The 24323-nt window shown below is 54.9% G+C and overlaps 6 protein-coding genes and 1 non-coding gene across 7 annotated transcripts; 2 read left to right on the top strand and 5 right to left on the bottom strand.

The window, feature by feature from the left end:
- Positions 1–175: 175 nt before the first annotated feature.
- On the top strand, positions 176–2224 carry B0T26DRAFT_506283 (uncharacterized protein). Its single transcript, XM_060435396.1, has one exon. It carries the CDS (start codon positions 616–618, stop codon positions 1726–1728), a length of 1113 nt encoding a protein of 370 aa, XP_060290445.1. The 5' UTR covers positions 176–615; the 3' UTR covers positions 1729–2224.
- A 435-nt stretch (positions 2225–2659) lies between these two features.
- B0T26DRAFT_t250 lies at positions 2660–2747 on the bottom strand. Its single transcript has one exon. It is a non-coding gene; the product is annotated as a tRNA-Gly (tRNA).
- A 1324-nt stretch (positions 2748–4071) lies between these two features.
- B0T26DRAFT_658550 (raptor N-terminal caspase like domain-containing protein) lies at positions 4072–8849 on the bottom strand (the record flags this gene model as incomplete). The annotated part of the gene is made up of 4 exons (XM_060438882.1): positions 4072–4354; positions 4437–7125; positions 7191–8130; positions 8358–8849. The coding sequence occupies 4 exons, from the start codon at positions 8847–8849 to the stop codon at positions 4072–4074; spliced, it is 4404 nt and encodes a 1467-aa protein (XP_060290444.1).
- Positions 8850–9699: 850 nt separating this feature from the next.
- Positions 9700–12121, bottom strand: B0T26DRAFT_731969 (uncharacterized protein). The gene has a single exon (XM_060443076.1). The coding sequence runs from the start codon at positions 11532–11534 to the stop codon at positions 10785–10787; it is 750 nt and encodes a 249-aa protein (XP_060290443.1). The 5' UTR covers positions 11535–12121; the 3' UTR covers positions 9700–10784.
- A 338-nt stretch (positions 12122–12459) lies between these two features.
- Positions 12460–17574, top strand: B0T26DRAFT_506198 (uncharacterized protein). Its single transcript, XM_060435395.1, has 4 exons — positions 12460–12855; positions 12940–13327; positions 13423–13696; positions 13753–17574. The coding sequence occupies exons 1-4, from the start codon at positions 12568–12570 to the stop codon at positions 17411–17413; spliced, it is 4611 nt and encodes a 1536-aa protein (XP_060290442.1). The 5' UTR covers positions 12460–12567; the 3' UTR covers positions 17414–17574.
- A 1502-nt stretch (positions 17575–19076) lies between these two features.
- B0T26DRAFT_657875 (uncharacterized protein) lies at positions 19077–20314 on the bottom strand (the record flags this gene model as incomplete). The annotated part of the gene is made up of 2 exons (XM_060438820.1): positions 19077–20006; positions 20075–20314. 2 exons carry the CDS (start codon positions 20312–20314, stop codon positions 19077–19079), a joined length of 1170 nt encoding a protein of 389 aa, XP_060290441.1.
- A 2426-nt stretch (positions 20315–22740) lies between these two features.
- Positions 22741–23616, bottom strand: B0T26DRAFT_757112 (uncharacterized protein; the record flags this gene model as incomplete). The annotated part of the gene is made up of 3 exons (XM_060446207.1): positions 22741–23248; positions 23356–23435; positions 23521–23616. 3 exons carry the CDS (start codon positions 23614–23616, stop codon positions 22741–22743), a joined length of 684 nt encoding a protein of 227 aa, XP_060290440.1.
- Between the last annotated feature and the right edge of the window lie 707 nt (positions 23617–24323).

The raw sequence follows: 24323 nt of genomic DNA, 5'->3' as shown, positions 1-24323 counted from the left end.
TCATGATATCCGTTAGTAACCTAAGGATTTAAAGGGTTTTTACTAGAGACATGTTCATACAAAAGGATGGTGCGCGCGGCAAAGGGCTATGCTTCGGTGCGAAGGCGGTCAGCTGGGAGACAATTATCGCCAGGCGGGCCACGTTAATAGAAAACTAAATCTAAAATCAGATAGGAGAAAGAATCTCACTTTTTATTCAGACCAGACGAAAATTAAATGACACTGCCATTGTTAGGGATGGGCCAGCTCACTGTCCATCTCCCATACTGAGCTCCTAAAAAATAGAAAATAGGTTCAGAGTGGCCCTGGAAGCTTTCCATGCCTCGCCCCTTCTACTTCCCCTACTCGCTCCCTCTCCTTTCCTTTCATTGTATGTTCCCATCAATTTTCCGCTCAGGACGGCCGTTTCTTCCTAGAATCGTCGCAGCTGCAGCGCCCTCAGAACTACAACTGCGTAGTCGCCTTCGGCGCTCCTTCCCTCTTTCCCTTTCCATCCATCTCACGTTGTTCGCCCTACCTAGACAAGCCGCCTCGTTACGAAAGTGACAGATAACACCTTTTTTGATCACGAAATCGTCGACCCCTCAAACATCCTCAAACATCCCAAATGACGCGATGGCGAGCGCCGCGGGCTCCTCGACAATAATAGTGAATGGCGACAGCGAAGAAGACCCGACAAACTTCACGGCCTCCGAACTTCCTTGGCCCGACAATCCTGCCGACAACGACGGCGTCGACAGCAATCCACCTAACACCGAACTAGCGCCAGCGAACGTCCCCCTCGCCATTGCCACCGCCGGGTACATACCCGACCCCGTCGTCTTTCTGCAGGCCCTCCACAGCAACCCGTCTCTTTTCACCGCGGCAGCAGACCAACTCCCGCACGGGCGAGCAATCGAAAGCAACATGGTGGGGCGCAGGACGAACGCACACTGGGAGGCCTTGATGAGGCGCCGTCGCATCCACAGGCCGTCCCCGATCCCGACCGACAAGCTGCGGCAGTTCGCATCGTGCGACCCGGGCCTCGACCCCAACTACATGGTGCCCCTGATAGACGCGCCGTTCCGCGTCATGGAGCCGCTAGAACCCGTGGCGCCCGTTGGACAAGTATCGTCATACCGCCCCAGATGGTACGTGAACGGCGGCTGGGGCCCGCACCGCGCACCGCCGCAGGGAGCTCTGACGACTGGCGACGCGGTGCTGGGGTCGGCCGAGGATGACGCTGGAGATGGCGAGATAGTCGCGCGCGCTATGACGCCGGCTGACTTTATCGCGGCGGGCTTATGCGGGGCGCAGCGCGCCGTCGGCACGGCGGCCTACCTCGCCGGGAAAGGCAACCATTACGCACAGCGGTATGGCTTGTACCACAGCGACATCGACTACCGGGCAGGTGGCGCGGGCCGCACCGAGATGCACTCGTACTGCCACACGAGCGACATCACGGGCGCGTCGTGGCCCTTCCGCTTCGCCTCCTCCGAGTTCGTCTTCGCCGGCGCCGGCGACCCGCGTGCCTGTTTTCAGCGGCGCCGCAAGAACTTCTGGCGCGCGCAGCAGCGGCTCGAGCAGAGGCGGCTCGAGTCTCCCTTTCCCCAGTCAACGTTCAGCACGAATCGTCAACATGAGGAACTGCAGGGGTCGCCGCCTGTCGTTTTGGGAGCACGAGGCCGGTCTCGCGGCGCCTCCCGCGAGACCCGTGGCCGGTTTCTTAACCCCTCGGCGATGTTGTGACGTCTCTTCGACCGGCGGTTGTTAAAGGGGGGGATCGCTTTCCTACATCCACATTTCCTTTTATTCGTTTTCATATTCCGGTCTGCTTTTTTTTCGTTCTTTTTGTACGCAACAATAGATATACCTCATGTATGAGAGTTAAAAGTGGTTGGAAATTGATCCCCCTTAAAACTAAAAAGGTGGATGGGGTTGCTATGGGGATGATGATTACGGGGATGAGGGCAATGGTTATGGGGGAGGATTATGGGAACACAAACAGTCTCTACAGGACAGCGTGAAGTGATAGTGTTTGGGGCGGGAGAAGCGTAGTGGCTACCTTCTGGGAATCGTCTTGGTCATCTAGGCATAATAACAACAACAGGAGTAGCGCAGTGCAATGTTGATGAGGGTATAGGTATGGGTATCTCGTGCCTTTGTTTTTTTACACCTAGGGAGTACGGTAGTGGCGGATTCAGAAGAGTCCTGGCCATAACATGATGGCTGCGCGGCGGAAAGTGGAAAGACGGAACAGCTGTCATCTTGACATGCTGTCCCAAAGTTGAGAGTCCGGACCGAGACGGTCCTGGTAGTTAGTCTATTGTACCTACTAAGGTATATGGGTTTTTTCCCGCTTTTTCCCCTCTGATAAACTGCCAGGATAATCTTCGAGGTAGTCAGCTAGGCAGTACCCTTTCAATTACAACCACATAGTTATAATTCGAGCTCCTCGATCCTTGTCCATGAAGTGAAAAGAATAGGGGTAAAGAAGGACGTGAGGTTGGTGGTGAAAAAAGAGTGGGGAGTTGTTGGGGTCTAGGGCTAGCAAAATAAATGTGTGCAAGACGTAATTGTAAGGCGAGAAACAAAAAAACAGTAAAGACAGTGTCAGCACAAAGCGAAACAAAAAAGAAACAAAAATAAAGCCGGAAACACCTGTTTTCTCATGACGTGATGCATCAGCCGTGAATCGAACACGGGGCCCATCGATGTTTTGCTGATAACGCTGGCAACAATGGATTTTACCACTAAACCACTGATGCTTCTTCAGTGCTTGAGATATTTGCTGGACCGCTTGCCCTGCATGTACGTGTTGTGGAGGGCGAGGAAGGGGACGAGGAGAATGAAAAAGAGCAGAAATAGAAACTCGACAGGGGGTGGGGGGGCCGAGAATAGAGCAGTTTTCTGCTATCAGTAACGACAGACTCCACCTCGAATTTCCGAATACCTTTACACTATGTGGAGTGATGGAAAAGAAGTACAGTAAAGTACCGTACAGTATTTTTTACCTGTGATGTTGAATCAGATGCTTCGAGATGAACAGTGTTGGGCATGTATATCTACAGTCAGCCAGGCGTTTGCGACAAGCAACACGGACAGACACGAAAAAGCAGGGCGAAAGATGATCCTAAACAGACCAGTATTACCTTGAATTGAGAAGTTCCCACCTCAGGCATCCACCTATCATCCATGGTCCGCTGGTATGGAGCCCTTCAGACTAAGCTCTCGGTCGACAGCTGGCCCCCATTCTCTTGGTCTAAAATAAACAAAACAAGTAAAAAAAGCAGCGGTAATAGCACAATAGAAAAACAGGCAACACACACACACACACATACACACCACACTCTACAGCCCGCAACACACCCACACCCGCAGAAGACGCAGACGTCGAGGTTCCGCAAGCCCCATCTGCAGATTTGCACCATCAGCCAAGGCAACGAAACGACTCGAGCGGAAGGAGAAAGGAAGAGGATTTCCCGAAGAGAGATAAAGGGGATCAGAGGTGAGAGACAGAGCCCGAGAGAAAAGAAGAATAGAAGAAAAATAACACCGAGAGAGAAAGAAAAGCCTCGTGTTGGAATAACAATACAGTAAAGCCATCCTTTCCCCCTCTGACCCTCCGCTTCTACAAACAAACACGTGGGAAGATTAGGAAAACCCCAAGTCCTGGCTCCCTCTCGGGAGCCACCCAGATTCTCCCCTCGTTCTTTCACTCAATGCCAATATGCAGTTTACCCATTACCAACCTAGAAAGGAAAAAAAAAGGGAATTACAGCATGTTATTGTATTAAAATCCTCCCCAGCCCCCGGCCCCCTAACCCCTATCCCCTATGTAACCCTCTTTGGCTCACGAGGGAGCATGAGAGGGCCACAGGGCGCCAGAACGCAAACGCAAACGCAGGCGCAGACACAATTACCAAGGTCACGCGCATAATTTCGCCAATGATAACTCGGCCGACTCCATCCGCAATGCAAGCAGCGCGAGCAGGGATGAGACAAAGTTAGGTACACATGTATGCGTTAACGGCAGGATGGTTTGTTTCCCCGCCCAACAAAAAAACAAAGAGATGTTCGACACCGCCCACCCTAGCCGCGCTCACTGGTGCGCTCGCTGAGACGGTCGCTGAGACGGTCGGTCAGGCGCTCGCTGAGGCGGTCGAAGCGCTCGACGCGCTCGTTGCCGCACGCAAAGAGGTTGAGGCGATGGTCTCCGCGGGCGGCGCAGCCGAGGAGCATGCGGTGCGGATGAAAGGCCGTGACGGAGATGGGCGTGTCTTTGTGGCCCTGTAGAAAGCCCGAGTAGGGTTCCACGCTCGAGATGATGCGACCGTCGAGATCAAAAACCCTAACAGTGTGCACAGATGTGCCGCTAGAAACACCGACACCAAAGTTAGTTCACTGATAAAAAGAAAAGAAGGGAAAAAAATGATGCATGACAGAAAGAAACTTACACAGCCAGCACGGGGAGATGCTCATGGACGCTCGCGGTCCTGAGCACGTGGTGGGCGGTTGTGCCAAAGGTAGCAAGCGGCTTGTCCTTTCGAATGTCCCAGAGACGGACCATGCCGTTGCGGCTGGCCGAGACGAGCTCGCGCTGGCCGCCGCGCTGCATGTGCACGGTGCGGACCCACTGCCTGTTGTCGTCCTTCCACTTGCGGACCATGGACTCCTGGGGCCTGTTTCTCGTGTCAAACACGCGGATGGCGCCGTCGCCGAACCCGGCAATGAAGATGTTGCCCGTCATCTGGTCCGACGTCAGCGCCGTCACGCACGAGCCCGACCGGGCCGGGATCTCGTGCGAGCACATCTCATGGCCGGCGTTCCAGATGCGGATGACGCGCTCGTCGCCCGCCACCAGCACCTGCCCGTTGACCTGCTGCCAGTCAAAGACCATGCCCGAGTTCACGTTAGACGGCACCATGTGCGTCAGCGCACGCCATGCCGACGCAAGCTCCACATTTTCGTCGCTGTCGTAGTTGCGATATACGCGCAAGACGCCGTCCGACGAGCCCGTCATCAAGAGCGCCTGGTCATCCTCGTTAATGAACTTCACCTCGGAAATCTTCGAGCCTTCGGGATTGCCGTTGGAGAAGCGGCTCTTGCGAGCGTTTGTTTTCCAATCCCAGATGTTTATGGTATTCCCATCGTCAGCAACCGCGACGTGATTTTCAAACTGGTGGAACGTCATCTTGGCTGGCTGCGTTCCATTGTTGATGACTCCGATCTGGCTGTTCCACTTGTGTGTCCTCGCGTGTGTCTTCTGAGGTTGCGTCTCCATGAGGACGGCCTCGTTACGTGATCGCCGCCAAAGTCGTTTGTTGTATTCATTGCTTCCAGGCTCCTCGGGCTCGGGGGCCTTCATTTGAGGCTCCCGGAAGTACTCTATTGACCAGTCGAGGAATGTGCTCGTCACAGGCAGAGTGGGCACTTCGGTGAGGCTGCGCTCCTTGTAATCGGCGCACGTTGGCTCATTGGCCACGTGATAGTTTGCCGGCGACGTGGTCTGGTCATTCTGCTCCGGGGGCGCAGCATCCAGACTCGGGCCTTTGCGGCTGCGCTGAGACAGCGTCCTCTGCAAGCGAGGAGACGTGGGTGGGGAGAAGACAGCTGACGCTGGGCTCTCCATAGTGCCAATCAGCGGGCCGAATAGATAGCTAGCAGTCCGCTTAAGAAGGCCAGGCGAAGGCATCGGCTGCGCAACGGCTGTGTGGGTCCCAACAACACTAGTTCTCTGGCTCATATCTCCTCTAGACACTTTCCTAGCGCGCTTGAGGATCTCATCTATGAGCTTCTGAGCTTGCTCGCCAACAGGCGAATGCAAAAGTGCGTGGTGGACAAAGTCCACAATCGCGGTAGCGTCTCTCTGGACCTCGGGGTGAGGATCGACGCTCAGGATGTTGATGTGTTTCCAGCATGCAGCGAAGACAGAATCATGTGCCACACCGAAAGCAGACGGTTGAATCTTACCATCTCTGTCGCGATGCGCAGCCCTCGCGTAGTGCAGCCCCATCCGGTGGTCCTGGCCATCATCTGGCAGAGGGAATAAGAGGTACTCCTTCTCCTCCAACAACTGCTCGTGCGCGGCGACTAGGAACTTGTTCTCGTAGCGCAGCACAAAGTGCGAGAAGAACACCAGGAGCTCTTTGCGGACGATGGGACTGCCGTCGGTGGCGAGATCCAGCATCGTCCAGGCAATTCCCTCTTCAATTCTCGCGACTTCGTCAGTGAGGTCTGGGATCCCCAGGAATGTCGTCATGGCGTGGACCATTGCGGCCCGAACCTCGGGGCACTGGTCCTTGATCAGAAAGGCGAGTTTGAGGTGGGCATTCTCTCGGATGCCTCTCCATTTGCCTTCCGGGAGATCCTGCCACAACTGGCTGATGCAGAGGCATGACCACTGCCGCAGCAGAGGGTTCTCTGGATGGTTGATGTGCTGCAGACAATACGTCATAATCTCTGTCGAGTTGCAGACGATCTGGCCAGGCCTGTAATTCTTGCACAGCATGGCTAGGATGAATGCGCACATAGCCTTGTGCTCGTCCAAAACCGCCACGCCAACCACTGGGAAGGTTTCCTGTGGCTTCATGATGGCGGCAAAGTAGTTGTACCCGCTGTCCTTGATGAGATCCCCCTGACAGGAGATGTCGACGGCCAGGACACGGGTCCAGATGAACACCATGACAGGCTTCAACTCCTGTGCGGCTGATTGAAGGAGCTTCAGGACATAGGGAAATATGCCAATGCTCAGAGCTAGCTGGACCGCCCAGGGGCCAAGGTCCAGAAAACGACCGAGAAGGATCAATGCCCGAAGCCGGTGCTGCTGACTAAGAAGCACTTGGAGTACAACTGGGAGCTGATCGGGAGGTTTCTGTGCCAAGGCATCGCCCCTATCTAGGTATACCTCGAACGCAGTGAGCTGCTCTGTGAAGAAGCTCGAGTTGACGTATTCATATTCTATGCCCTCCTTCTCTTTCCTCTCTAGCATGGGCAATTGGGCCAATGCCATGTCAACGGCGTGGTCCCAGCTGTCCCAAAGAGGGTGTTGACGCGTATTTGGCAACTCTGGGAACGACTGCGGGTGACAGTTGTAGACTGGCATAATGCGCTGCGCGAGCAGAAAATTGCGGAACAGTGCGGCTACTAAATCAGCGTTATCAGGTCAGTCGTGAAATAATATAAAATAGATCATGAAACTTTGCACCTACCCATAAGATCTTGCCGGAAAAACTTGCGAAAGAGGTGACGCGGCAACGTCGTCCACGCTATCGTATCGGTAATAGCCGTAAAGATCCAGTTAAGCTCTCCAAGGGGGGTCCGGCGTTCCTGCAGCCTGCCTCCAAGTCCTCTAGCCCTCTCAGGGGTGAGCTTTGTTTTGAGCGGGTTCTGGAGCACAAAGAACCAGAGTGCCATCTCGATCGGGGTCGTCAAGCAACATGTGAAGAGGTCAGCGGGGAGCAGGGGATTTGTTGGAAGGTTTTCTTTGGCGCCGCAAGAAGCTAGGTGGATGTACGGGCGAAAGGTCATCTTTTCGTACGTGGCATCCTTTGCGGCGGTATCATCCTCTTCTTGCTCGTGTTTTTCAACGAAGCGATGATAGTTATTCAGGATATTCCCAGCCTCGGAGCAATCCCATACGAATATGGTGGGGGCCTGAAGCCACTGCTGGAGGTCGTATAGCGAGACCGGTATATATTGCGTGTAGGTCTTGTTGAAGACCCAAATTTCTCCTGACGCGGTCGGCTTAGGCACCCCGTGCCCATTGTAGTGAAATAATACACGCTCATCCTTGGCATTCCGTCGAAGGGAAATGCTGAACTTCTTAGTTTCTTCAATGGATGGGTCGAGATACTGCTTGTAGCGAGCCCTAATCGCCAAAGTCTCGTACTGGGCCTGAAGTGTCTTCCCAATATTCTCGAGCGCCTTCGAGACGGGAGGAACAGTAGGATCTTGCCACGCCTCGAGCTTGGCGCCTGGCGTAGTCCGTAACTGGTCTGGAGGCTCGACTCCGATATTGAGACACACTGCTATGGCTGCGGATACCGTCTTAAGTCGATCTCGCATACGCCAATCCTGTAGCACGAACCCAGGCACCTTGGGCTTCCCAGTTGTTTCATGTCTCTTGTCGGTGAAATACATGTACCAATTCTAGAACCGATTAGCATCTTTCTTTTTGGTACGGGGGAGGTGGTCTATCAAAATTTGTTTGGGGAAAACAAGATAAAAAAGGAAAGAAAAAGAAGAACGGCAGAAAGCAACCATGGCTTGCAACACCACTGCAAACATGCAACCGGCTCGGCGAAAAGCCTCCGCAGGAGCGGGAGATGGAAAGAAAAACAATAAGATGGGGCAAGGGTCTTCAAAGCGCAACGTACATTAGCAAGCTGGAATATTATATCTTCGGATTGATAATGGCCTTCGAAGCCGTGTTTTGCGCCTTGTTTCGCGACGGCCCGGGGGAGAAGGTCATCATCGGGGCCATCAACCTGGCCGTGTCGCAAGCCGTGCTCAGTCTTAGATCGAAGTAACGGCGGCTTGGAAGGTCGGGTGAGCGAGGAGCTAGCATGATTATGGCTGCCGTTCCGGCTATCGTCCTCATCGTCATCGTCGTCATCATCATCGTCGTCGGCATCGTCGTAGTCGGCACGTCGTCCGTTAACATAGGCGGCCTGGGAGCCTTGCTTGTTTCCAGGGGCGCTCGATGGCCGGCGAAATGCGGAAGCGGGAGACTGGGAGTGCCGGCGGCCTGTCAGAATGGGCGAGCCCGGTCTCGAGGGCGTCTGGGCAGGCGACGAGGAGCGGGTGCTGCCATTCTGTCCGTCTTGAGGAGCGAAAGCCTCGGGGTGCTGGGCGCGGAACTGCGACATGACGCGCGCCTGGAGGCTGGGAACTCGCGAGAGAGACGAAGCAGCTGAGACCGGAGGCGCAACAAAGTGAAGCGCGCTCTGCCGGCTACCGAATTGCGCCGAATTGAGGTGCGGCTGGAGGGAAACGGCCGACATGGTACAAATGATTAGGGCCGCATGATCTCTCTCCTTCCCGTCGTTTCGTGGTCTGTCTGCCCTCGGCAAACTAGAGTCACCACAGCCTGCGAAAGGCGCTGGGTGTGTCCAAAATGGGGATTTGGTCCAGCGAGGTCGACACGCGGCTTCGCAATCGTTTTGGTGGTTTCTGTCGCTGCCGCTGTTGCTGTCGCTGTCGTTGCGCGACTCCAGTGGTCAGTTCCCGCAAGTCGCCACGGGGCTGTTCGTGTTACCGGTAGCTCGCCGAGTGGGTGCTAGGCGTGGATTAGCCCTTGATTTGCGAGAGCGCTGGTAAGTATTAAGTATTTGCGGGTTATGACAATGGTGCCGGGCCGTCGTTGATGGCGATGCGGAAAGGCAGCAGAGGTTCCGACTTGGAGCTTGACCGCCAGGGTGGAGCCGAGGAAGCCTTGGCTCTAAACGAGCCCACGGCTCTCAGCCTCGCCGGAAAGCTGCGGCGTTCGGTGTCTCTCCCAGCCCAGCGCCCACTTCTAGCTGCAATTGGACTGCGTAATCAAGCTCAGCGGGGCCAGCGGGACGAGACCCAGATCACATGACCTGATCTGGGGGTCGAGTGGTGACTGTGGGGTTCAAAAGAAATAGGGGTCGTAGTACGTAAGCGCGCGCGCGCTGTGAGAGTGGGACCCTTTAGGCCGAGACGGGAACATTGCATTGTGTATCATCACCTTTGATTCAGGAGAATACCAAAAATAACAGATAAAGACCGGAGAAAAGCTGCGGACCAGTGCCTTGAATATTTGTTCAATAATTCGTTGACAGTACGAATAAACCGATCATCCCATTACCTCACATCACTGTTGCCTTTTGCGAGTCGGACTTGTTAGTTTGGGCGGTCTTATCTTGTCTCTGCTTCAAATGCGAAGTTTCATGGGCCAAAACCGCTCTGAGATCAACCCAACGGGAAACCCCTATTATGTGACATGCTTTCCCCTTGAGCGGCGCATAGTAAGACCAAGACTCTTTTTATTGTGAGCAGCAGCTCGGTAGGGAGATTATCGACGCCTTGCTCGCGCGCCCTCGTCACAGAATATTGTATAAGTAATTGTCTCGGCACCACTTGCGCATCCATCATGGTTCAGATCGAAATATTATTTGAGCTCGCATGTCGCCGAAATGGATTCCCGTTGAGGGAAACGTCGCGCGATAGGCCGATCGAGGTCAATGCGCTCGCGCGCGCGCAGCTCCGTCCAGCAATATCTTGCCCGCTGTTAAAATTGCGCGGCATTGTCATGAACCTGACCCTTCCAAACGCCAAGTAGGTCCGCGGTAGGTTGCAATAATAAAGAGGCAAAGCAGCACGAATATATAGAAGGCTGACCAGAGCTGAGGTCGACGACCCGAGAGAAACTTGCGAAGTACGCTGGGCTGAATACGTCGCGCATTAATATTCTTCTCAGCGCAACGAAGATCACCGACGGCTCGACGAATCTCGTGTCTGTGTTTAACAGTGCCCCCCAGATGTGACCCTTTCCGGGAAGCTTCCAAAGTGGGCGCACTAAAACATGAAACGCCGGGACTGGGGGCCAAATGGAACGATACGTATCCCCCCCGAATCTACACTAGTACTAGAGTGCCAGTGCCGGCTGCCAGGCGGCTGCTTTATCGCTCTATCGTCAGTGTCAGTCAGCATCGAATCCTCACGAGTGAACCGCATTCGGGAAGGCCATGGCCGTCTCCTAGAGACACTAGTAGTCTTATATAATCCGAGCAGGATGTTTAACGGAATGAATAGAGGATAATAGGCTTGCGGCACGATCCCTAAATGTGTGGAGAATGCGCCTGTGTAGTGAAGTCAATTAAGGTAAGTTTGCGGAGGTTGAGCCTTGCTTGGTTAAGGGTATTGGTGATTCGATTGAATACGTATGTACGATGATTCGCATCAGCGGGGCCTGCTGCAAGCGCCGAGCATCTCGGCACCATGCCGCAACATGACATTCCGGGACGGATCCTTCTCTGCTGCAGTGAGCAGGTCCTCTGTGTCGGTAGTCTCCTGTCAGGCCCGCCCTTTGACACGTTTGCGCATAAGAGCCGTGACCAAGGCCACATTTTATAATCGGGTCTAATCTGGATTTTATGATGAGGAAGCGATCGGCGCGGACACCAAACAAATTCAAAAGTGCGAGCGAGGATTCGGCTCCACACCCGACGGCAGGATCCAGACGAGATGTTCGTATTAATAGCAGCAGGCGATTTCCCCAAGTCAGATTCGCTGGCAGCGCCGCTCAGTTGCCTCGTCTGTGCCTGTTGGTGCTGATGAGTGAGTTGGGACCCGGAGGCGGGCGCGTGAGAGAGGCCTTCGGGTCTCGTCTCTGCCTCACGACCCAGTAGGCTGTCTCGATCTGTTGGTAGTTTCCGCGGAGAGCCCAGTGTTTCTATTCCGTGGAAAGCAAAACCCCTCTCCAGTACATGTACCGAGCTGCGAGTCCAACGTGGAAGCATGGGAATCCCGAAAGGCTGCTTCCCAAACAAGCTCAGAAAGCGGGAGGTGGGTGGTCGGGACAAAACCATGGATGGCTTACCAGGATTGGTTGGTTGTCAGAAAGGGGCAGGAAACTTGCCCATGCACTTATTCCAGTTAGCAACTCCTTCAGCAGCCCAGTGAAGGAAACGCCCCCCCTTTGTTCTCCAGTTTCGGCAACAAGATGGCGTCCGCTAGGGTGGTAATTGTTCCGCACCAAAGGCATCTGCTATAGTGTTAATAGTCTATGGAATAGTCAGACCTGTTCTCCCCGTCGCCGTGTTTCTGCTCTGCACCTGGCTAGTTCCCAGCCGCCAAGTCGGCCATCATTGATTCGAATCCACTGCACTCCTCTCCACCAGGCCCAAATCGAGGCCCCAGATCGCATGGTCCCAGCTCTGCACTTCCCTACCTCCCTTGTCTATGTGCACCGAAGACGTGCATCTCTGCGTATCGCGAACTGCTCGGCCCCGCAACGTCACGGACAGCTGCATTTATACCAAGACCGACCTTCATGCTGTGATCGTTGCCTGGTTTTCTAGATTTTTTGGGGGCGTGTGCAGACAAGACGGGGGTGTGTTACCGACATCTATAGGTTGGGATTTGGGGCTACTCAGTCTTAGTAGGGGGGCGCTCGTGCCGGCCTATAGCAGTAAGTGCGTGCAAGCAGGGTGACAGGGGCCCCTTCATAAAAATAAAAAAAGCGAGAGGTCGAACAGAGAAAACTCCCGCGACCCAAAACCCCGTCGCTCACCTCCGCCGCCGCCGTCGCCCGTCCAGACCGATGCTTCCCCAGCCATCTCCAAACTCGAGCGTCGACTGCCTCCGTGGTGCCCGCCCATTTCCCGCCTCCAGCTAGACGCTAGGGCGTGTGAGAGAAGGGTCGACAGTCGCTTCTGTACGATCCCGACCGCACACCCCCCTCGCCCATCTCACCCCCCGACGACGCTGCTTGATCGGCCAATTCAGCTTCCACGGCTGCTGCGAACGCCGTGAGGCGACCACCACACAAGCCATCGCGGCGCTTTGCAATCGGCGACTCGTCCCACGCTACTACCCGGCGAGCGGCTCCAATAATTCGCCATGGCCTTTTTTTTTAAGTCGAAGAAGAGTCAGGACAGAGCGCTCGCAAGCCGAGATGGAGCCCCGGGTTCGGGATCGTCGGTGCAGAGTGCGGCATCACGAGTGCGAGACGAAAAGGCCTCCAGATCAACGCCCACCGGCAGCCTGAACTCCCTCGACAACGATGGCAGCATGGGCAGTCCCGACGGCGGCCAGGGCTACAGTCGCCAGCGAGGGCAGAGTCTAGAGCAACCGCAACAAACGACTCCGCCCCAACTACAGCAGCCGCAACAATCAAGCGACCTCCCAGTAAGCCCCTTTTGTCGCCCGCATTCGCATCTTGTGCATTGTGCTCCCCGAATCCATGTTTCTAATCAAAGGACAACCCATTAGTTTCGCAATGGCCCAGCTCCAATGCCAGTCGCTGCGAATCCCAACGCTTCGCTCTACCCCTGGTCACAACGGCGGTTGACCTACACATCGTCGCAGCCCAGCCCGTTCCCCAGATACGGCGCCGCCGTCAATTCGATATCGTCTAAAGAGGGTGACATCTACGTGATGGGCGGGCTAATCAACAGCTCCACGGTAAAGGGCGATTTGTGGTTGATTGAGGCTGGCGGGACCATGGCTTGCTACCCGCTCGCGGCCACTGCCGAAGGGCCGGGACCGAGAGTGGGACATGCCAGCTTGCTAGTCGGGAACGCATTCATCGTCTACGGTGGAGATACCAAGATTGACGAGGCCGACGTGCTTGACGAGACTCTCTATCTCCTGAATACATGTAAGCTTTGCGCATACGCACACTGCCGGCCGTTGGCCTGCTCTGTCTACCGCGCGCCCTCCACCCAATCGAGCTAAGATGCTGACGTTTTGCAGCGACGAGGCAATGGTCCAGGGTGTTACCCGCTGGGCCACGGCCGTCTGGCCGATACGGCCATTCTTTGAACATCCTGGGATCCAAGATATACATATTCGGCGGGCAGGTCGAAGGGCATTTCATGAACGACCTCGCGGCCTTTGACCTAAATCAGTTGCAGATGCCCAACAACCGCTGGGAGATGCTCATCCCGACCAGCGACAACGGTGGGCCCAAAATCCCTCCCGCCAGAACGAACCATTCGGTTGTGACCTTCAACGACAAGATGTACCTGTAAGTGCCCTTGCCCTGCGTTCATTGGTCATGTCGCGGAAACTGAAACTCGGCAGGTTCGGTGGCACAAACGGGTTTCGGTGGTTCAACGACGTATGGTGCTATGACCCCGCAACCAACCTCTGGGCGCAACTGGACTGTATAGGGTACATTCCGGTCGCACGAGAGGGTCATGCGGCAGCACTTGTGGACGACGTCATGTACATCTTCGGTGGCCGGACAGAAGAGGGCGCAGACCTTGGAGATCTAGCGGCATTCCGTATTACCTCGCGTCGCTGGTACACCTTCCAGAATATGGGCCCCTCCCCATCACCGCGGTCCGGTCACAGTATGACTTCAATCCCCAACAAGACAATTGTAGTTGTGGGTGGAGAGCCGAGCACTGCCACGACAGCTGTGAACGACTTGGGTCTGGTATATTGCTTGGACACTACCAAGATCCGATATCCGAACGATTCCCAATCAAGCTCAAGTTCCGGAAGGGCTGCGGCCGGGAGGCGGCCCAGCGATGTCACAGCTCAGAGCGTAGGCCGGACTGTACCGTCGCGTGATGGCTCGGCCGGACCGCCAGAAGCTAAACGGCTAGCTGGTCTGCAGCGGGAGGCAGGCGCAACAAGCAGTGCTAATGGTATCAGACCTACAAATGGTGCCGACGTTAGTCCACCCAACGGGGTTCTTAATGGGAACTCGAATTCCAAGCCTGCTAGGCCTGTTGGGCCTACGGGGCCATCGGGACCGCTGCCTCAGGGCCAGGCGCCGAAACCAGCCGTCGCTCCTGCTGTCCAAAGAACAAAAAACGCATCCGTGGAACGTGCAGAGCTCCAGTCCACATCTCCAGCACGATCCCCATCGCTCCAGCAAGGCCAGGGCTTCCAACAGGGTCCTCCAATCCAACAGGGGCCAGCCCCAGAGCAAGGTCCTATACTCCAACAAGGTCCAACTTTGCAGCAAGCCCCTGTGCTTCAAGCTCCTACGCTTCAAGGTTCAGCGCCCAAGGAGTCCGAACCTGTTGCTCCCAATGGAAGACGTACTCCTACTCAGGCTTTGTCTACCCGGGCTTCCGCTAAACAAGGAGAACCCCCTGCTGTCGTTGAAGCGCCAAAGTCAAAACCGCTAAGACAAGTTCGTGGGTTCGGATCCGTCGATAGCTCTACCGAGCCCGGTCTAAAGCAGATTGTGAACCGGCCATCTTCTCCTCCACCTCCCATGAGGCAGAATAGTAACCCTCTCTCGCGACGCTCATCAACCAGAAACTCTCAAACTGTTGCACTCTTGAAAGAGCTTGATTCTGCAAGGAATCGCAACGCGTGGTATGCGTCCGAGCTAGAACTGGCACGCAAAGCCGGCTATGTTCCCAACGCTTCCTTAAGTCCCATATTGGACAGCCGGTCCGCCGAAACGTTCGATGACGACGATAAGCCTCTCATCGAGGCGCTGCTGGCTATGCGAACCGAACTGGCTAATGTCCAGACGTCGGTTGATAAGCAGGCTGTTCTTGCAGCCAAACAGATTGCCGAGGCCGAAAAGCAACGAGATGCCGCCATCCAGGAAGCCGTCTATGCTAAAGCTAAACTGGCTGCGCGGATGGGGGGGAGCGCCGCAAGTACCCCTCAGCTTGACAGTGACAAAGATGACGATGATCGTGCTAGTGGGCTGAGCAGGAAACTTGCTACTGCCCTCAACACTCAGAAACACCTTCAAGATCAACTCGAGCGCTTGAGCTCCGAGCTTGACGCTGAAAGGAAGTCGCGGAAGCTGGCAGACGACACTGCCAATGCGGCCCAGAAGAGGATGGCGGAATTAGAGACCTACAAACAACAAAATTCCTCTGAAGTCGAAAGACTCAAGGCAGAATTGCATGCAGCACAGCGGGAGTCGCGCGAGCAGTCCATCATCGCGGCGGAAGCGGTAGCAACAGCACAAATGTTGCGTGTCGAAAAAGACGACATTGATCACCATTACCAAGAGGCCGTCGGAAGCACAAAGGACAATGCCGAGGCTTTTGCATCTCTACACGAAGCTGTGGCGGCCTCTGCTGATCTGAAGGCGACGCTCGAACGAAAGCTTGACGAAGAGCGGGCTGTCAGGGAAGAAATCGAGTCAAAACTCAATAAACTCAAGGGCGAACACGACGCAATGACAGCCGAGCTGGAGACGGCAACACAACGCTTGAGAGACGCCGAGGAGGTGGCCGACAAACATGCCAATGAGGCACGATTGCATCGCCAAGCCGTCCTGTCCGGGCTGGATAAGATATCGTCAAGAGATCCTGCCAAGCCAAACAGGCGTGACTCAGACCGCATTACTGCTCTTCAGGGCCAACTGGCGGTTGCTAACGCCTTGGTTCGCAAATACCAACAAGAGGCCGACAACGCATCTGACAGGTTGCGGGGTGCCGAGGAGCGAATTGCCGGCCTCGAGGCTTATCAAGAGCAATCCAGTCGTGAGGGTGTCTCGATCCGCCGGCAGCTGCAAGGCGCGTTGAGGGATACCCAGTCACTCCAGGCCACCAACTCGGAGCTGAAGCAGCAACTGGCCAAGCAGCAGCTTGAGACCAATGCCATGTCAGTGCAACACAACACCCTGAAGGACATCCTTAGCGAACGGGGTATCTCGCCCACTTCGGCTGGCCGCCCTCGAGGTCAAGGTAGCCCCCGGGAGGGCTCCCCGGAACAGATGCGCCTCCGGGAGTTGGAACAACAACTCGAGGTCACACAAGCCGCACACAACGAGACCAAGGCGGCGGCTGCGCAGCAGGCACAGGAGTCCGAGACGGTGTATCGTGAGAAGCTCGCGCAGCTTGAGAACGATTATCAGTCGGCCGTACACTATGTCAAGGGCACCGAGAAAATGCTGAAGCAGCTTAAGGAGCAACTAGCACGCTACAAGACGGAGAATAGCCGGCTGAAGGACCAGTTGGTGGATCTCGAGGACAGGCTTGAGGCTGAAACGGCAGCCGCAAATGTTGTCCCAGCCGACTGGGAAATTCAGCGCGAAAATCTGCAAGTGGAGATTGAGAAGTTGCAGAACGAACTGCAAACTTCCTCGGCACAACTCGAAAAGCAAGTGCTGGCTCTCCGCCAAGAGCTTGCTGAAGCCCGGCGGGACCGCGATTCAGCTGTCCGAAGCAGCGAGGAGGCGAACCGCCACCTCAAAGGCAGCAAGAAGGACCTGGAACAGCTGCAGCATGAGAACATGCTGCTAGAGCAGCGGGCCCAGGACGCTGAGCAGAAAGTAAGCTCTCTCCTCGACCAGGTCGAGCTCAGCGTCGACAACTACCGCCGACGCAGCCGCCAAGTACCGAGCTTGGGTGGCTCCGAGACCATTGTGTCACCTAATCCCAGCTCCGTTGGGGGTTCTTTTAACGTTGGCGGCCCTGTTCTCGTGTCGTCTAACGGAGGGCTGGGCGTCTCCGCCGCAGGCCTGGGCAATTCCGCAAGCCATGCCCGTCAGGAGTCAAGCGAGACGGGCAGTCTTTACGGTGGCGCAAATGAAAACCGGAACAGCACAGCGCTCGAGAACCTTGCGGATGAGCTCGAAACCCTCCGCAGCCACTGGGAGACAACCAACAAGAACTACCGCCTGAGCAACACGTTCGACTTTGAGGCGAACCCGGCGGCCAAAAAGGACGAGCGCGTCAGCCTCGGCCTCAGTGAAAGCCTTGCCGACTGGCGCAAGCGCCTCGACGACACGGAAGGCCCAGGGAGTGCGAAATGATTGTGCGATTTTTCTTTCGGGGCCTGTTCGAAAACGCACAGAGAGTACACAAGACAATGGCATGGGACGATGAATTGTAATGTTTTTTGAAATGCGGGGGCGAAATGTCTTTTATATGTACCGGGCAGCGGCTGGGGTTGTTTTACGCAATCGTAGTTTTAGAGAGGCATGGGAGCTCCTACCACTCCGCTACTACTTCTGTTGCCACTGCTCTTGCCTATCATTACTCGACAAGATGGAATGACTTGAGCGGTATTTTTCCGTTTTCTCTTCGTTTTTTTTTCTCTCTCCTTTCTTTACTGGAGGTTGGCTGGATGGTTGGATGGCGGTAGTGTTGTATATGTCTGATTGTGTAATATTTCTGAAATCCAGCCCGAAGAAACCCAGACACACGCGAGAGAGAGGGGGGGAGGGTGGAAGCTTGAAGTGGGGGGGAATCTGCAGGGACGATGAACACTTTTTTTTTTTTTTGGCTCTGCTTGGTCCTTTCGTCGAGAATACTCACAGATAACGGGGCGCTCGTTTTACCTATATCTTATTTTTTGCCTTTAAGAGAAAAACTAGCCTAGCTTTTGTTTTTGTGTCTTTGTTTCCCCATGACACTTGTTTTGTTGTCTTGCTTGTATTTGCTGCTTCTGCTGAGACTTGAAGGCGTGCATGTGTTTGTTTTCTGTGCTGGGTGTTTGGTGAGTTATGTATTAGGCGAAAAAGCAGGCGAACGATAGGTTTATTGATATTAGCGCCCCTTTATTTTATTTTCTTGGGTGAACTTAGGACAGGATTTGATTAGGTTAGACAGACGGACAGACGGGACGGACGGATGGATGGGGAAATAGGACAAGAGACGAGTGAATGAACGAACGAGAGACGAGATGAGATGGAATATCACTACAGAAGCACCACCTACCTTCCTACCTAACTAGGTACCTACCTACCCTACTGTACCCCGCTCAACGGTGTACCCAAAAAGGTAGGGCGGTGGGTAAGGAATACAGCAGCAAAGAGTAAACGACGTGCCGCGAGAACGAAACGGCGGTTGATGGGACGGATCATGCCGGAACGAGGCGTGGGCGGGACTGAAGCAGGGACTTCCGTATGTCATGCGGTTTGAGGGGATGGCCGCAGTGGGGCTACTTCTCGTCTGCTTGTACGTATATTGAATAATAATAACAGTAGCTAAGGCATCTTATCATTCTTAACTGTGATGTCTTCTTTTAGTCCCATCCACTGATTTGAACTTAACAGCTAGATGTTTGCCTGGGTATTTGGCTAGATCCTTGAAAAGACTCACTACATGGGTTTTGCTTCGAAATCATCCAGTTGCTTCCGTTCAGGACGTTTTTGGACAATTTGGGTGACATCAATCTGGAGGGGCTTCGACCAGAAATCAAGCCAGGAGGAGGCAAGACAAGTTTAATGCCTATCATGAACCAAATGGACTTTTATTTCCTTTTTTAAAAATACCGACGTGCCAGGAACATAGACAGCCTGTAGCACCACTCTTGGCGAGTTTTGTACAGGTTAAGGGGATAAAAGAGAGTCAAGAAAGGGAAAAATACAAGGAGACATGAAGGCTACCAACAAACAGATCAGCGTTAGGCAAACAGACAGGTGGTCAGCGAAACGTGCTTGGGGAAAACGTCATCAAGCCCCTCTTCACCTCTCACACCAGCAGCCCCATGCCCATAGCGTTCTTGCCGGCGCCAATGGACTTGATCCCCGCGGTCTGGACCAGCTTCCGGGAGGGCGCATGCACGATAAAGATGGAAGCTTCGACACCGTCCCTACCAGGGCTGAGAATGTAGACAAAGTTGCCGGCGGCCCGGAGGTCAACGAGGCCCAGGCTACCGTCCTTGGGCGAGGGCAGGCTGATGGTGGTGATGATCTTGATGCCGCCGGGGTGGTAGCCGATCTCGAGCAGGCGGTCCTTGCCGACGTCGGTGACAAAGGCTGTCTGCGTGGCGAGCGAGATGGTCGCCCAGCACGTAGCCTTTTGGTCGGCGACCTGGACCATGGCCCTGATCGAGGCCTTCTCGGAGCGGGCGTCGACGCTTAGCACGGCGGCGCCGAACGAGGCGTCGGTGACGAAGACGTCGGTGGACCCGGGGATGACGGCGGACCCGAATAGCACGGCGGTGCCGTTGGGCGTCGAGCGCACGTCGCGCTGCGAGAGCGACTCGGAGCCGGCCGACCCGTTGCCCCCGACGGCGTAGGCCGAGAAGAAGCCGTCCTTCTTGCTGGGAGGGTCACCCTTGACCGTCGTCAGCAGCTGGCTCTCGTCGCCCGAGAAGAAGACCTGCGATATGGTGTTGGTCGGCCCCAGCGGCGGCGTCGTCTGGCCCAGTTGGATATCGCGCCACGTATCAACCTTGCCCAGCCCAGTCTTGGCCGAGAAGCGCGCGCACGCGATACCCGCCTTCTTGCCGGTTAGGCCCACGCACACTAGCTGGTGCTTCTTAGACGCTGCCACCGTGGTTGGGAACTCGCCCGGTAGGTCTAGCGGCTTGCCGACTAGGACTAGCGTAAGAGGGTCCTTGTGGTCGATGGCAAACATGCTGACGCTGTTGGAGCCGGCATTGACGACAAAGATGTGCTAGAGGGAGGTATCGGTCAGCGGCTGATACGAAAGAGAGAGTGAAAGAAAGAGGTAGAGCATCTTACGCCATCCACTACAGTAATGGCCGACTGGCTGAAGAGGGCATCGGGGCCCGCGGGCTGGCTCGGTCCCTCGACGCCAGCACCACCTTTACCGCCCGTCTTCCACACCTTCCCCTTGCCGGTGATGAGGCCATTGTGTCCCAGCTCGACGGCGGCGACCGTGTTCTCGTCGTTGTTGGTCAGAAAGTACAGCGCCTTTGCATTGTCGTTCTTGGGAGCGGTCAGGGCCAGCCTCGCATTCATGCCGGGATACGAGGCCGGAACCTCGGCGTATGGAACAGCGGTTGCCACGCCGGCCATGCCCAGCACCGCGGCAACGACGGCGAGGGAGAGTCGAGAAAGTGAGGGGGACATGATGGTTGGCACTCTCAGGAATAAAACAGTATGTAATTACTTGATGGGCAAAACAGGACACTCTTCCTCTCTCCCAGGGCTAGCCGCTTGGGAGGTGTGATATACAAGAACGAACGGACGAAGAATGCAGTAAATAGACAAGAAAAGAAAAGAAAACAAGCAGATTTGTCACACAAAGACCCGCTTGCTTGTCGGAGTGAGCTAAGAGGAGAACGGACCCGATCTGAAGTTGTATCCCGTCCTTGCATATATAGACTTACACATGCACGTAACTTGCTCACCTGGGGACAGTAGTAGTAGTAGAGCCGACCTCTCCTCCCGCCAAGATCAGCACAATCTTAAACCGCCTTCTGTTTACAGACGGAATGATTCCAAGCACCGACCTGTTTAAAGGGGGAAAGGGGAGGAAGGGGGGGTAGGGGTAGAGGGCCAAGAAATTGGTAGCCGATCAGGGATGGGGATCTAAATCCCTCTGGTACGGGAAGACATGGCGGGACAATACCTGCCAGCTCCCGAGGTGAGTGCGTATTTGCGCCAGACGCTGGGAGCCTTTCCTTACTTTCTCTTGACCAGATTCTCGACAGCAATACATCGAGAGGTGCGTGTGAAGAGCACGCCCGCCAGCTCGTATAAAGCATCTCTTTTTGCCCTCTCAACACGATGAAGTAGAATGCAAGCGATCGCGTTCCAAGAGAAAATCTCCTGCCAGCCAGCAAAGAGGACGACGGCCTTGAACGCGTCTCAGCCAGCCAGCCACGAACGGGCCCCGGGCCTTCCCGGCCCGTGGGTCGGGCGGAGAGTAGGCCATGGTGAATGTATGGGATGACGGGCTGTCCAATCAAGCAGAGTGCTGGGAGCAATAAGCTCTACTGTCTGGGCCGGCGACGTGTAGGCCAGTAAGCTGGAGTCATCAGCCACGCTGTTTGGGCCCTGCGTCGTCTGCCCTTCAGGATTGCCTGGCGGCCAAACTCTAACTGTCGGAGCAGGCAACGTTTTGGGCGGCCACGGGGGGCGGGCCTCCTTCTTGCCTCGATGGCCGTGGCTGCTTGGATAGGCGGCGCAGTTGACGTCGAGGATGGGGAGAGAGGGGCGTAAACCTGGAAGTGAAACAAAAACCTTGAGACTCAGGTTATCCGCGCCGCTTTCACTTTCCTCTGACCTTGTTGGTATACCCGGTACGGAGTACCTAGGCGAGGATCCAAAGACAAAAACATGCCGATTTTTGTTTATTTCTCGCCCCCAGGTGCTGGGGATGATCCGCATCCGCTGTCACCTGGCGATGGAATCATTTTTGAAGATCAACTGTTAGAGACGTGGGAGAGAGAGCAGGGGCGATGGATCGTGTTCGGAACGAGTTGCCGCACCGTCCCCCTGTTCTCCGATCTGCCCCTTCCCCCTTTGACGGAAGAGGCGGGGGTGGTTGACCTTTAGGGACCCCGCCAAGCCCAATCGGGCGCCTTGATCTGTCATGCTCTCCAGCGGCACAACTCGTGCCCTGCATTCCTCTCCCTCGAGTTTCGGCACCGCGCATGTTGAATGGAATCATTCCTCACCTCTTGGCTTGGTTTAGCCAGGTATGACGTGACTTGCATCCCTTTCGACGGTATGTAGTTGAATAGTTTAACAATGATGCTTTACAAATCAATTGCCCTTGTCCTGACTCGAATCTCGGTTGTTCCTGAAGCTTCAAATAATCAGTTCACAACGTGTTTCAATAAAGACCCTTGGCGGATTGAGCAGCCATCGGGATACCTTACCTTGGCTAAGCCAATTGCGAGTAAGGCCCTCCAGGCAGGCAATAGCTGCTGAAACAGGAAACGGTAAACACGCTCCAGGAGCCTCTATGTGTGAAGGGCTCGCTCCCTGGCGCTCCTCGCCCCCTTGCCATGGTTCCCTTCCACGAAGGAAGACAAATGGAACAAGCAGTGTTTTGGCCCATCACTTAGATTATGACAGTGTAGAATTCCGCAACTGCATTCCCCAAGCCGGGACAGCGGTGCCCTGGCAGAGAAAGTAAACGCCATGCAAGTAATAGGGCTCTCGTCTCCCTGGTTTCCATATCCCCTATCCTTCTAGAACACTCACCACCGCAATATTAAACCGCCCTACAAAAAACGCCTCGTATACACCTGTTCTCCTTTCCTGAACCCTTCGGCCCCGTCTCTTCTATGGGTACCTATCTCCCTAGATACACCCGGATATGACATGCAAAGCGAGTTTAGGAAAAAAGGAAAATGAAAGAACAGAAAAAAAGCAAAAGGAAAAGACCAACACATCAGAGAAGTCCTCCTACTTTTTTTTTCTCACACCTCGAATCACTTGCCCAAAAAGAGACTCACGTACACGCCCCAAGCGAGGCCGGCTAAGCTACCCATGAGGTTCCTGGCCTCGACCGTCTTGAGAAAGACAAAATTGACGATGCTGATCAGCGGCCAGAACGTCCACCCAGCAACAAGAATACCGAAGAACTCGGCGCGCGTCTTGTGCCAGACAGCGAGCCAGCCGACGTTGTCGTAGCGAATGGCCTGGCCTCCGAGCAGGAAGCCGAGGCCGCCGGTGTCCGGAGCACCGTGGTGGTGGGCCATAGCGTCGCGGATGGCGTGCATGAAGGTGCTGAAGAGCAGCGTGTTGAGCGCCGCGCCGACAGTCTGGTCCAGCAGCGTCTTTGCGAGCGTGTTGCCCTTGTTGAGCCGCGGCTCTACCAGGCGGCCCTCGCGCGCCTCGCGGTCGAGCTCCTTGTCGTCGCCCGCCGCCGCCGACGCCACCGCCTCGCTCGTCGGCGCCATGTGGTATCCTGGAAACGACGACTCGAGAAAGTCTTGCCTACTTGCCATGCCAGGGTGGTGTTTGTTAGCAGGGCATTCTTTTGCTCCGTCTTCATCTTCGTCTTCGTCCCAGTGTGGGAAAATAGTGACAGCGACAAAACTTACCACATGAAATTTGGCGGCGTGCACGCGCAGCCGAATATGAAGAACTGAAAGACGGAGATCCAGTCGATGATCAGAGGTTGCTTAGGAGGAGTGGTCTAGTTAGCTTATGTTCTCTGTCTCTCCTGTGTCTTCAGGGACACGGCTGGAGCTCAGTGGAACACATACCTTGATCCTTTGAGCAGCAATGAATTGTGCCACGACGTTTGATACGGCATTGATAGCAGCCGACTGTATCGTCGCCTTGACGATCGGGGCTATCATGCTTGCAACAGCAGCCTCCGCCTTTTTCCTCTTAGACTTTTTATTTCCTCGTTTTTTGTTTCTCTCTCCCCAATTCGGATATGATCGAGGCCCTTCAAATTAACGGCGACAGTTTGACAAACAAGCCCTTCCCAAAGCCGAAAAAAGCAGTTGAACAGGTAAGCTCCAGAGTTTGCAAGACCCCGCACCCAGAAACTAGAATGGAAACCCGTCGTCAAGTTTCAAGGGGTTTGTTACGAAGACGACGTCGTGCCGGTACTCGGTGGAGATGAGATGAGATTTGAGATTGAGGTTGAGATAGAGATAGGGAAGGATGCGCCGCTCCACACTTGCCCCGCGCCGCCTTTTGTTGGGTGTTAAGGTAACGCGTGTCCTCGAGTATTCAGTTTTCGTAGGATTTTGCACACAGATACACCGATAAAACGCACAGCTATTTGCAAATGCTAGTTAATTAACATGGATGAAATTTGCCGAGCTGGGTAAGGTAGGTAGGGAATTGGCCATGCCCCAGGGAAACGCGTTAAAACGTGGATGTTGCCAAGGCCAAACAGACAAACCCCTTTAATTATGACGTGGGGGGTTCTAGCGCTTCTTGTCTGACCTAGCAAGCTGTTGATTGCCGTCTGCAGGTCGACATCTCTTTTTGCATTTGGGATTGTGAGCATGCAGCCAACCGTGATATTCGAAGGCCCTGCGGTACGACACTG

This window comes from Lasiosphaeria miniovina (assembly GCF_030549165.1).
Source record: "Lasiosphaeria miniovina strain SMH2392-1A chromosome Unknown B0T26scaffold_8, whole genome shotgun sequence".
Lineage (NCBI taxonomy): Eukaryota > Fungi > Ascomycota > Sordariomycetes > Sordariales > Lasiosphaeriaceae > Lasiosphaeria > Lasiosphaeria miniovina.
This window is presented reverse-complemented; position numbering and strand designations above follow the sequence as displayed.